The sequence below is a fragment of the Ambystoma mexicanum genome, chromosome 4q (genome assembly GCF_040938575.1).
Source record: "Ambystoma mexicanum isolate Mex_15411 chromosome 4q, UKY_AmexF1_1, whole genome shotgun sequence".
Classification (NCBI taxonomy): domain Eukaryota; kingdom Metazoa; phylum Chordata; class Amphibia; order Caudata; family Ambystomatidae; genus Ambystoma; species Ambystoma mexicanum.
The window spans coordinates 447993554-448007629 of record NC_090928.1 but is presented as its reverse complement, the minus strand read 5'-3'; the positions used below and the strand labels follow the sequence as shown (position 1 = coordinate 448007629).

Sequence of the window (14076 nt, the reverse complement as noted above, 5' to 3'; positions counted from 1 at the left end):
ACAACTCGGTGCATTCTGCCACGGGGGTCTCCCCGTTCTTTGCCCTGTATGGGTGTCATCCACGATCTTTGCCTCTCAATCCGTCCTTGCCTCCAGCTAACCCTGCTGCTTTGGCTTGTGTTCGTGATCTGGACCAGTTACATCGGGATGTCCGATGCCATTTGCTCCGAGCCCAGGAGCGTGCTAAGAGAACAGCGGATGCTCGCCGGGTGCCTGGTCCCAATTACCAGGCCGGTATGAGAGTCTGGCTGTCTTCATGGAACCTGCGAATAGCAGGTAAGAGATCTTTGCTACCACGGTTTCTGGGTCCTTTCCTCGTCACCTCTGTTGTCAATCCTGTTGCTGTCAAGCTGGCCTTACCGAAGTCATGGCGTATCCATCCTGTCTTCCATGTGTCCCTGCTCAAGCCCTGCATTCCCTCCACGCGTTTACCTGTCCGTCCGCCTCCCATATTGGTGGATGGCGTGGAGGAGTATGAGGTGTCTTGTATCTTGGATTGTAGGGTCTCTAGAGGTACTACCTTTTATCTGGTTGACTGGAAGGGTTTTGGTCCTGTGGATCGGACCTGAGAACCCCTTGCCAATTTGCACTGTCCCAATCTTTTAAGAGACTTCCATTCTGCCCGGGGGTTGTCCGTGTCTTTGGGGGCGGATGCTGTTATGCTACGGCGGCGCAACTCCCCTTCTGCAGTAACGCAGACTCACACAGCCCGGGGAAAGGCATCTGTGTGGCGGCGTTACCAGTTGCCATGGAGATTGTATGGGCGCCGGCATTGGCCGTGTCAGCTGAAAAGGAAGGAAGGAAACAGTGCGAGGGAGTAGTGTGAAAAGAAGCAGCTTTTTCTCAGAAGAGTTGTCAACATCCCTAGACGATGTACCACCAGAACATAGGTTATTCAGCAGAACTGAAATGTTTTTCGTGTCAGTGGTTCCAGCAATTCAGACATATACAAACGCAATTTGGCTGCAGATTGCCAGGTGGGAATTGATGCTGACCATAAACTCTACAGTAAATGGATCCAACGTAATAAAAGAGGAGCTCCAAGCAGTAAGGTTGATCGTGCTCCAGGATAGATATATTCTGGATCTTCACACAGCAATGGAAGGAGGAGTTTGCGCAAAAATGTGGAGTTCCTGTTGCACGTTCGTACCTGCCAATGACGGAGAGAATGGCACTCTGACAGAAGCCGTGACCCAAAGGGACTGGAAAAGTCCAAAGCTGGATAACTTACCTCTGGTCATGGATGCCTTCATAGCTGGCAGACAGATTGAAAGTATTACTAGGTCCACTAATATTGCTACTAGTGGCATTATGTGTGCTACAGATCTGCATAACTCAATGCCGCAAGAGGACAGAAGTTGATAGGGATGAAGGTGATGGAGGTAGGTGTGGGAGGTGCAAAAGACAATATATTGGAAGAGAGGGACAAGCTAAGAGTGAAACTAAGGCAAAGTTCACTATTCCCCCAGGAGACAATCCATATGACAACAAGAACTATGGAGGGAGATGGGTATGGTGCAACCCAGAAGGAGTGTGCAGGGTATAATCCCTGGGTTCCCGCTACGGCTTCTTCGCTCTCTGTTTGCGGAGGAGGAGGGGTGGCCGAGGATGGTTCCCTTTCTGCCTCTCGCTAGCTCAGGGATCAGGGTTGAAAGCCAGAGATGGAAATTTGCGAGGGAGAAAAGACTGAAGATAATTTTTCCGAAATAACCTTCGGTCTTTTCTCCCCTGAACATTTCCGAGTTGCTCCCTGCCCCCATCCACCCCACACCCCTACTTACCTTGCAGCGGCATACTTCGCTGTGTGCCACAGACTTGCTGTGTCCCTGCAACGCTTGTTCCCTTTCACTTCCATGACCGGGAACCAGCCCAGCGCGGCAGGGTCCTTTCCTTTTTTATTTATTATTTTGGGAACGGCTGCAGGGGACACCCCTCAGCCCCCACTCACAATATAGTGAGCAAGGGTGCGGTGGACACCCCCGCAGCCCCTGCCACCGAATGGGGAATTTGGTCGAACTTTTCTATCATTCGGTTTTTTCGAACGGCCGAAATTTGGCCATATCTTGCATTCGGTCTTTTAATCTGTATCTTTTTGGCTGATTCCCTGGCTCAGTATCCATTGTCGTTGTGCCAGGTCCCCTTCCTCGCCCTGAAACATTTTCCACGGAAACATTTTCCAACCTCGTTAGAAGGTTGCATATTCTTGACTGTGGTGCTAGGGGAGGGACTTCCACCCTCCAGATTGAGGGTATTCCATGTTACTTTGGGATGTTGCACATTCTTGCACGTGCAGTGGAATGAGAGACTTGGGCACTCCAGACTGATAACATTGCATGCTATTACACATCTGAGCGTGCACCACATGAGGGACAGGCTTCCACGAGACCTGAGATGCACGCTCCGTTTCCACCATTACACTTACTTTTATTTCTATATTTGCAGGCACACAAGGCGTGTACAGTATGGATTGGTTTACAATGAAAATGAGCTTAGGATGATAATAATTGGAAGCGCTTAAAAGCGGTCACAACGGCTCCATCCGGAGCGCATAATGTACATTACCAGAATAAGATGCCATGGGAAAGTACAGTTTCCATCATTACATGGTCTGGGATAATACTGCTACAGGTTTTCAGCGCTCAATTAAAGCTTTATATAGGTATGCCATAGAACATAATATGGAAATTAATTTAAGTAAAACAGAGGTAGTGGTAATAGGAGCCTCATCGATAGCAAATTGATTGCAACAGCGCTTGAGATTGTACCCTCTTATGTATATCCTGGCTTGAGACCATTTTTGAAACCCCTCCACAAAAAGAGTTTGAAGAACTAAGGACCAAAAGGGTAATAAGGAAGTGGAACATTATCCAACAGTTCCTAGGTATCAGGGGTGGTCACTCAACGGAGGGATATCTACTAATATACAGGAAAGGTATAATACCAAGTATCTTGTATGGTATTGAGGTACTCAATGAACACTACATTCAATGGTTGAATAAATTAGAGGGAAAACTCTGCGAGGTGATTTTGCGACTTCCTATAGCGGTCATCCGGACTGCATTGGGCTTAACATCCCTAAAGGTACTCTGGCAGGTACAGTAGTGTAAATTATATATTAAGCTGAAGATGTTGACATCTAGAGCTGACTCAATGATGGGCCTGATAGAAAAAGACAATCAAACTAACAATAACAACCCATTGATGAAAAATATAATCACATTGTCTGAAAAATTGCCAATGATCCTGTTTGGAGCCACGATACAAGAGTCCTGAATTGATATATAACTTTTACACTAAACTAAAAATCAAATCCCGAAATTGGGGTGTATCATTGAATGAAGACGCATTGAATACAAAAAAGCAATAGACGCAGTACACCACCCGAGTGTTTAATGTTGGAAGTGCAAGTGATTATCTTCTGAAATATTGTAGTTATAACCTGAAGCGCTTCATAATGTTCCTGCAGTTTAATATAATACCATGTTATGAGTATATAGGAGCCTGGCAAGGTATACAGGTAGAAGACAAGAAATGTCAACTTTGTAAAGATAGTTTGGAGACAACTAGACACATATTGACGGGCTGCCCCAAGTTGCAACAGTATTATGTCAAAGGTTCTTCAAAACAGGTAAGAGATGTACTATCCATCTCCCAAGATCAATTCTGGGCTGCAATAAACTCTGCCAGTTCTTTGGTTATATCAGGGGGAGCCAATCATATATGGAACAGAGTGGCCTCCCTCTTACAAAATGTGTACCACTCACTTATGTAGTTAGAATTGATGATAATGTGAAAATCCAACGAAGAACTTGATCTATAGTATTTGATGTTGAGGAACTGAATGTTAATTGATAATTTTGTATAATTTTCTGTGGACTAGTTTTAATGGTGTTTACAGGTGTGTGAGAATGAAATGATTTTCAAACTGCTTTTATAATATTGTTTAGGGTGAGTATGAATTGTAATTAGATGATTGTAACATTATCTTTTTGTGATATATGTATGTATTAATGAATTATTATGGTTTTGTGCAAAAGGTTTTTCAGATAACCAAATGCACGTAAATAAAAAAATATACTTGTGCAAATATTCGAAATCGGGAAACAAGCCTATAGTGGAAGGCTGGAACTTGGCACCTTCTATTGAGGTATGAGGGAGATATGAGAGAGTTATGTATGAGAGATCCAATGAGAGTGATACATATTTGGAGTTATGGTCCTCATTTAATGACTTATACGACTGGAGGAGTGTAAGTGGCATACTAATTATCTCCATGGTGAGTTTGTGCTGCTCGTCCTATACTTTCTGTTGGGTATTAGTGCTGTGGATTTTGTTTTTATGTGTTCCAGTTTGATGTGGTCCTTGTGTTGTGCTATCTCTTTGACTGTTTACGTGTATATTGGTAAATATTGTTTAATGTCTACTTAGATGCCTGTTCAAACTTGCTATAGGAGCGTCACCTCTGTTATACAAAAGTAATATGAATTAGTGCTTTTATAAAGATTACCTCCTAAAGGTTAAACGTGTCAGATGGGAAATGAAACAACCCTCCATACGTGAATGTTAATTTCTTGATATTGTGATAGTTGAATTCTGCTTATACTATGAATCTACAATTAGAAATGTGTGGATTGTTACTTTTCAATTTCAAGAGTTAAGGACAATTTGAACCTGCATTATAACATACCTGTGTATTAGAAAAAGCATTAACAGTTTAAAAAAACAAAATGATCAATTTAACCAACTGCCGAAACAAACATGACCAGTTTAGAGGGGCATGCCTCATGACAATCTCCCACTTTGCCCATGCGATGAGCTAGAGGGGCATGCCTCATGACAATCTCCCACTTTGCCCATGCGATGAGCTATACATAGACATCACTACACTGATATTTCTGTCTTCTTTCACGAGGGTGTAAGGAAAACTCTTATCGAAACTAAGATGGTTTAGTTTTAGGGAATACAAAGTTGGTTGTCGTTTATCGCATGCTGGCCTTACATGTTCCCTGAACTCATACATTTGCTAACTACCTGAGGGAAGTGATGGAGCAAAGGTACATATTGTGATACAGGGAGAGCCTTAAGCTATTAGAGGTTTTAGTTAGGTCCTCGGTCTTTGTTATCAGTGTTGTAAATATTGAAGGGATGAGTATTGATTTCAAGTGCTGTACTTAAGATGTGTTAATGATGCTTGATGGAATTCTATTTACCATAAAGTGATTTGATAAGTTAAATGACACATTTAAAATGATGATATCATTAATAATAATTTATAAACCAATCTTTTTTGGCTTTCTGACATGCAGTGGGACTTCTAAAACATCTGAAATCAGAGGGGAACGTTCTAGAATACACTGTTTTTCAAAACACGTTCAAATCCTTGCACCTGTATGTAAAACCAGACTTTGAGACATGCTGCCTTTTACTTAAATGCACATTATTAGAGGGTGTGAAGTTGGAACAAGTGGGGCTCACTTACCTTTATTGATTTTTAAGGAAGAGCATAATTTCATAAAGGGTTATTTATGATGAGCAGTATTATTGATGTATTGTAATAGTTACACCTTCCCATGATACTGACAACATATTGCAATATGGATAATGTGAAGGGCTCTTGTGCCCTTTGGGTGTGCGTCACAACAAAAAACAAAACAAGTTGCCTTAAGGAGAGAGTGAAAAGACTCCATTTGCTAAAAGTGAACAAAGGTGCCTTTTAAATACCCTCGCCTTTTTATAAGGATGCAATATAAAATATGCAAATTGGCAATTTCTGATTATTTTTTCAAAAGTCCTACAGAACTTTTGAAAGTTGCCACGTTCTACTCAGGACATAATTATCACATATTTATGAGTTGAGGTTGGCCGTGCCTATGTTGCTCAAATTAATCTCAAGTCTCTTGGTACGATCATGGTACACCTGATAAAAAACAAAGACTTGATTCAATAACAGGGTATATCAATGGGGGACATATTCATCCATGTGTGCAGTTTAAAATATCATTTAATGAGAAGACACTGCATTGCTGCTATGCTTGTGCCTAATGGCATCGTTTTTTGTGTCTGTGCAGAATCATTTTGTGACGTCAAATACGCACCATGGGGTGGTTTGCCTTAGTATGACTCCACCTGTGACAACCTCCACAGCACCACTGTGGCTGAGGTTGTTACTTTCTCGCATCTATCTCATTTCATCGCACTGGACGTTTCACCACATTCTACCGCAGCTATTTTGTGGGGAGAGGGGACAACCTCTCCCCTCCTGTTTTTACTGTGCCTTTACCCTGTGCCCCTATACTCCCTGTTTTTGCCATGCAGTGTCCTGTAAAATGCAGTGAGCCGTCCTGCAGGGAAATGGCTGCTGAGTGATAGGGCGACACCACTTACTAAACAGAGCTTTCTCTCCACAATGCCCTCAGTGTCCCTGCCCATAGTTCTATCCTCAACGCTTAATGGGTGTTAATTTTAAACTGGCGGAAGATTCTGATGCAAGTCCGGTGGAAAGTGACCCCTAAGATCTTAACAGAGTCAGACTTTCTCTTATCTTCTGCAACATTCTTTTTCTCGGCTTCTTCCCCCTCTACAACACTACTTTTTGAGGCTTTTCACCTTCCAGCTTTTGCAGCCACACCACAAACCTCCTTTGCTTGCCCTGTCTCGCCCTGAACGTCAATCATCTTCACAGTTCAGAAGACCCCTCTTCCTGGGGATGCCAAGAACTAATTCCTAATCCCCAGAAAAAAGTTCTCAATACCAAGTATACATAGTAAATATTTCCAGAGGTTCCTCTTCCAACGGAACCAAGGCTGTCTGTTTGGAATACTGGTAGGCAGCACTGATGGGTCAGAGATAGGCTGGTCAAGAATGATCAAAGGACAGTAGCCTATTTAAGCTGTCTATTTTAATGTTTTGATTGTTCTGGGGCTTCCAGTCTGAGAGCTAGGCATATTCCAAATATGCAAATCTACTAAAGACTCAATACTGGTTAATTGGGCTATTCCAACACCCACCTTCTGACAACATTTCCAATAAATTGGACAGCATGGTCATTACTGACTCTACTATGCATTATTGTGCATGGTAAAGTAAGGGTATGAGCTGCTGTGTTGCCTGGTCCATGTCGAACCTCCAAATATGCTTTGGAAAAAAATCATATTAACATTAGTAAAACAAAACCTATGAATTTGATGGAATAGTGGATCTGTATGTTACCCCACCCGCTCCTCGCCTCCCTCGATATGGGACAGCTCTAATTATCCAGGGACCCTGACATTTCCGCATGTGGTAACAGTAAATACTGCATGCAGAAATCAGGACTTTTTGACTCTACTTTATCCACTAACACACAGGTTAACACCACCTCCAGATGCGCCAACTACTATCGCAAGCTGCTTAGGCAGTTTAAACCCCTCAAATAAACGTGTGCAGCCACTGATTATTTGCTCAGCAGGATGTTGTTTTATTACCGCAATGTGCTTTTCTAAGGCATGTCCCAACAAGTACTTCAGTGCCTCCAAGTACTTTTCAGCTAAACTCCTAGGGTAATACCCAACATGCCCAGCGACTGACCACACCGTACCCATACAGACAAGGCTTTTTTGACTATCCATGAGATACTGAGTTGGCATAATACACTTCACCCTGGACCACAGCAGATCTATGGTGCTTCTCCTTTATTCTTTGGGCAGAAAGTTAAATGATATGCATCCAAACAATAGGAGCAGTATCTAGAGCAGTATCTATAGCCTGAGATTCAAAATAGAAAGAGCCCTATGGAGATCGGTCTTCTATGCTGCTTATAAACCTTACTGGAAGAAATCTATCCATGTACAAATCACTGCTGACATTCAGAAGCAAAATGAAGATGTTCCGCTTCCAAGCGTGCTCCTATGACCTTCCACAGCACTTAATTGCCATTTGGGATCTTTGTCTATATAAATGCAATAGACAAGCAAATGCATGTTGAGCTGTAACTAGTCTAAAGCTAAAAGCCTCCTTCCTACTCCTCCATCTGTGCCGTGTTGCCACATCTCACTTCTGCCTCTTCTGGAAAGGCTTCCTTTTGAGAATGTCAGCAATCCTGCCATCATTTATCTAAGCTCATTTAATTCATATGGAATCGGGAACCACAGACGTTTTTTCATTTAAATGTGCCAGTTCCAAATGCCCTCATCGGGAATAGTGTTAATGACAACAGTTGAAAAACAATCTTTGATGGAGCTTCTGGTGTGAATGGCATTCTTCTTTCTGAGACCCTTTGCTGTATGTGAAATGCAAAGAGAGCGCTGTAGTTGTCTGTATTGCAAAACATGCTTCCACACAGCAATAAATAATGTTTTCATTCTTGCATATGACTGATAATTTAAGACTGTTTGACGGCAAAGCTACTAAGACAAAGTGGCAATCTTCTGAGCGATAAAGAAATATAGACAAAGTTCATAAGAGAAACGTTTCACAATTTGTTAAATCAAACATGAACCAACCCAAATATATGTACTTTACTAAAAAAAAAAGCATGTTGTGAGAATACAATAAACAAATACACAAACAATATATAAAAACGTGCAGAATCCACACCTCCTAAAAATTGGCACTTGTGGAGATCATAAGACATTGGAACTTAAAGACTGGTATAGAAATCCTATTGCACACATAACTTGAAGATCAAAGGTATATTTTGCTGGTCACTGTCACAATGGCTTGACCAGAGATATCATTATGTGAAGTTCATTTGATTTTTTCCTTTGTATTATCTTTGAATAGAACAGAGAAGCATAAACGTTTGAGAAAATCCAAAACAAGGCAAAGCCATCATGTATTGGTCTTCCTTATCTTCTTATTCACATCCATTTTCAATAGTTGTTCCTAGAGAAATAAAAATAAAAAGCAGATTTAGCATTCATTGTAATGTATTTTGGTACAAAGAGATCACTTTTTTACATTTTCTTGAGAACATAGCTTGTCTGTTTAAAAGTGCCTGGTATCACTGATAGAGCTGGCTCCCACTGAACAGGGCTATTGCAGTGTGGTAAATTGAGAGTGCCCAAAAGTATCAAGTCACCCTCTCCAGCACTATGTGGACAGAAATTAAATGGTTTAATACATGGGTTAGACCAACCACCCCTGCAAAGTACAATAACCTCCACAAAAAAGGCGGGAGATCTTTTTGAGTTCGGGCCACCAAACTATGGTACCTCCTTTCTCTACCAACTCAGTTTAGCATCGCTTGAGATTCAATAGGGAAGCTATGAGATGATCCTGACAGCATTAATGAGACTCAGTATTGATGGCACTTGAGTGTCCCCTCTCTTGTTATTTGGGGGAGTTCCCCAAACCTCCCTCGTTCTAGCACCTCGTAACACCCACCCACACCTACTTGCCCCATACGCTCACCGACAGATTGCCATGAAAGGCGGCAGGTCCTTTATTTTTTTTACATCTTTATTTTTTGGGGGAAACAGAGATATGTGTATAACAGCTTACAGTCAACATATCACTTGAACCTCCATATTACATGCATTGCGTCTTCCCCATTGACTCGGACAATCCACTACAACTCCATTTCCTATTTTCTTTCTTATTCAGTACCTACAGACCTAAGAAAGTCCTCCTCAGCACCAAAGGGGAGCCAGCTCAACAACAGCTAACATTCGATACATTAACATTAATGTTTAACTAACTTGAATATAGCCAACAATACAACCTTTGGAAAAACGAAATCATCTTGATGTCGTGAGGATGTATATAGGTCTCTGGGTGAGTTCCAGGCATTGCAATTCTCCATATTACAAACATAAAGGTCTCTGAGTGGGTGGGTTCCAGGTGCTGCCGTCTCTCTGCCGCGGACATAACAATTCCTAGCAGTTACTCAATCCAGTGTAAATTGTTTCAGGAGCATCAGCCTGTGGTAAAGGTTTTCCGTATCTCTGACATCCTTGATGAATGGGGCCCAAGTGCGATAGTAATGCGGGAAACCGGTATCCAGTGATTTTACCTAAAATGTTTTTTTGATGGATTGTTTAGCCAAAACAAATCCAACAAAAAAACATTGATTATATGGGGTGGGAGTAAGGTGTCAAAACGGGTGGGGAGAGGTTTGGGGTTTAAACATAGGGAGTCAGGGTTTCAGGGGATCCCCCAAATAAAAAACTTAAAAAATGCAGTGATTTTTTTCAATTGATTTTTTGGGTAAAAAATCCATCAGAAAATGTTTTCGGTAAAATCACAGTGAACCGGGAAACCATTGTGCAGGAGGGCCATGATCTTTTCCACGGCTACCACCTCCCATATTTGTACCCACCACTGTGCTATGACCGGCCCCCCCAGGTCTTTCCAGGACTGTGCCAATGTCCGTCTAGCCGCATTTAGCAGGTGAGTGATTAAGGTGGCCTTTGCCCCTGACATGCGATACGCTCCTTCATCTACATCCCCTAGTATAATGACTAACAGAGACATTTGGCGCTTACGTCCTGTGATAGTCTTAATCTTCCCGAATATTTCCTCCCCGTAGGTTTTATCCTTATGGCATGTCCACCACAAATGAGTCATGTTTCCTATCTGTGAGCAACTTCTCTAGCATGTCGGAGGGATCAATAGGGCAATCTTATTTAGCCTTTCTGGGGTCATATACCATCTCTGTATGATCTTGTACAATCCTTCTTTAATAATTGTGCACTTTGATGCCCTGTGGGCTATTTCCCAGATCCGGTCCCACAATCCTTCCAGCATTGCAATCCCCAACTCCTGCTCCCATCCGGTCCCACAATCCTTCCAGCATTGCAATCCCCAACTCCTGCTCCCATTTTCTCAGGTATATAAGTGGTTCATTGTCTGTCGTAGGGTCTAACAATCTGTATAGTTTAGAGAATTGTCTCCCCTCAATTGCCTCCGCCATCGCCAGCTACATTCCCCCTGCCTCTCTAGTGCCCGCTTCTTTAATCTGTCTGTGGGTGATCCAATGACAAATTTGGATATAGTGGTATCTTTCTCCCTCTCCTATCCCCAAGTCAGTCTTGAGTTGTTTGAAGGTCTTTGGTACTGCGCAGGAATACATGTGCTTTAAACGTAGCATCCCTCGTGTCTCCCTGGCTTCCCACCTCATTTGGTTAACCCCTCGGGCTGAATTTCACATTGAAGATGTCCGGGGTCAGTGACCCTTTTCGGGGTATCCCCTTGTTCTTGAACCCCCTATCCCAGAAGAGCAGTGAATAATCTGAGGAGGGCAGAAGTCTCCCTCCACCCCCTCGCTGAGAGTCACCTGTTAGAAAAGGTAATATTTTCAGTGGGGTAGTAGTCACCCATTGTTCCACCTCCCTCCATCTCTTCTCCCGTTGGTGATAAGACCAGTCCGCGATTGGCTTAATCTGGGATGCTAGGTAGTACCGCTGGTTACTTGTAACCCCCAGTTTGCCCCAAAGCGGATTCCTTATCACCTTGCGGCTGACTCACGGGCGCTGTTTACCCCGTATGAAGAACATTCTTCCTGGATCTTCTGAAATTGCACTGCCGCGATTAGGATTCGGACAACGGAACGAGTATAGTATCCTGGGCAGGTGGGTCATTTTAACAACTATAATTCTGGCTATTCAAGAAATGTCCTGTCTCCCCCATCTGGTGAGGTGCCTTTCTGCGTCTCGTAATAAACCTGGTATGTTTGCCTTGTAAAGTCCTTCATAGGTGGGGGGAAGGTTTACTCCTAAGTATGGGACCAAACCTTTCAGCCATTTTGGGGGGCAAGCCTTGTGGACCCTTGCAATTACCTCTGGTTATTCTGTTATATTAAGGCCGTTTGATTAACTTGGGTTAATTGAGAATCCCAACAGTGCCATAAAATCTGCTAGGGCTCCGAACACTCCATATGAATAGTGTTCCCTGAGTCTGCAGCAAAAATCATGATGTTGTCCACGTATAGTGCGATTTTATGAGTCCTATGCTGCCCCTTCACACTCCTGATCTCTGCATCTCCCTGTATCTTAGCCACTAGCGATTCCAGCGCCAAGGCGAAAACCAAGTGGGACAAGGGGCACCCTCCGTATATTCATTTGGTCTGTGGTGGAGTCATTCACCCCCACCCTTGTGCTGGGGAACTGAAACCAGTCCTGTGAAGTGAGGCCCAAACCCATAGGCTCACCAGAGTCAGCCAAATAAATTCCCATTTTATACTATCAAACGCCTTATTGGCGTCCAATGCTAGGACTGCAAAGTGTTGCGTCATTCTCCTACCATATTCAGTTACATGTATTGCCGACTGATGATGTCCCCCATCTCTCTACCCTCAATGAAACCCATCTGATCGACTGAAATCAAGTTTAGGAGTACCGCCTGTACCCTCGTGATCCGAATCTTAGTAAATATTTTAACATTGCTGTTAAGCAGAGTGATTTGGCGATATGAATTACAGTCAGTCGGATCTTTATTCTGTTTCAAGACAAGCTGTGTTCAGCTCCGCCATTGAGGGGGTAACCCGCTCTGAGCCAAGAATGAATTATAAAGAGTGGCCGGGCGGGGTGCAAGTATTTATCTAAATGTTTTGTACAAGCGGTTGGGGAACCCATTTGGCCCCAGTGTTTTGTGATTCGGGAGGGATTGTATAACCTTAACCACTTCCTAAACCAGTATTGAGCAATCCAACTCCTCATGTATTTCCGGCGTGATTTTAGACAGGTTGATAAAAGCCAGGTACCTTTTCTGAACTTCGGGTCTAATAGGAGTTCACCACCTTCTGTTTCTCTTCTTCCGAGGATCTGGCTACCCCTGTTGGATCCTTGAGTGTGGTTATGTAGTTTCTGGAGCTACGTTACACAGTTTTGCTGTCCATAGCCGACTCGCCTTATAACCTTTCGTATAATATATCTGTCTGGGGTTGAGGATCGTTTGGGCCGACCAGGCAGCTAGAAGCACTTCCAATTGGCTCCTGGCGATCCCCAGCTCCATACAGGACCGTACCGAATTAGTGTTTTGGTGCTTCTCCTCACAGAGCCTAACCTTCTCCAACTCAACCCATTGTATTTCTTTGGCCCTCAAATATCTCGCGGCCTTGCTAATGAATTCCCCTCTGACGACTGCTTTACACGTGTCCTAATCAGTTTCCCATTTTGTTTCCCCATTGACATTCTCGTTCAAGTAATTGGTAAGTACGTCTGCTATTTCCTGCCGAATGACCGGCTCCCCCAGTGTGAGCTCATTTAGCACCAAAGGTTTCCTCCTTTCCACCCTGTGAGGTCTTATATCCTGTATAGTAACCGTGATTGGTGCATGGTCAGACAGGATTCTGCTACCGATCTCCACCCCTACAACCGCTGGTATCAGCAAACCTGAGACTAGCAGCATATACATTTTTTAGAAGCTTCTGTTCACATATGAATAGTATGTGTACCACCTACTTGTCCCATTGAAAAACCTTCAAGTTTCTACTATCCCCACTTCTCTCAGCAGCTGCGCCAGTGCCTGCTGGTTTATTCGTCCCACCCTGGTGACTGGGGAGGACCTATCCAGTGTAAAATCCAATATGGTGTTGAAATCCCCTCCCACTATCAACTCCCCCTCAGCAAAGTTTGCGAGGTGTCTCAGAGATTGCAGAAAGAACACATTCTGCCGACCGTTGGGAGCATAGAGGGACACCGGAGTGACTAGTCTCTTATTGAGTTTCAGAATACAGTCATTCCCAGTCTGAGGCACTCTGCTTAACAAATACATAGCCCAATCTTTTAACAACATCATGGATTCCACATGCCACCGCAAACACTTCAATCCATTGGATGATATCAGAACCCCTCACATACACACCAACAACATTTTTCATAAACTTGGTGGCTGGGGACCTGGCACTGTCAACTGATTTAGCTGAAGTCTCCGCTCTCGCCAGCTTAATTTTCTGGTGCTCAGTGTCCCTATCTTTGATTATCAGTTGTTGCGCCAACTCCTTCAATTCAGCTTCTGTTGCCAACTTTTTATATTGAAAGGCTAACTGTTCCTGTTGTACCTCCAATTTTAAAAGTTCAATCTTCAGGGCTTCCCCCTGAAGAGCAGTGCTGGGGTTTGGAACAGAGGCAGCAGGAGTGGTGGCATTCCCAGAATCGG

At 43.3% G+C, this 14076-nt stretch overlaps 2 protein-coding genes across 6 annotated transcripts in view; one reads left to right on the top strand and one right to left on the bottom strand.

Moving 5' to 3' along the window:
• The window catches only part of PEX13 (peroxisomal biogenesis factor 13), a 531904-nt gene that overhangs the window by 451408 nt on the left and 66420 nt on the right, over positions 1-14076 (top strand). The window lies entirely within an intron of this gene.
• The window catches only part of LOC138467780 (dynein regulatory complex protein 9-like), a 960790-nt gene continuing 955193 nt past the window's right edge, over positions 8480-14076 (bottom strand). For all 5 annotated transcript variants that reach the window (XM_069608026.1, XM_069608024.1, XM_069608027.1 and 2 more), the window contains one exon: positions 8480-8862. In XM_069608026.1, the coding sequence (XP_069464127.1) occupies positions 8809-8862 (54 nt within the window). In that variant the 3' untranslated portion in view covers positions 8480-8808. The remainder of the gene's footprint in view (positions 8863-14076) is intronic.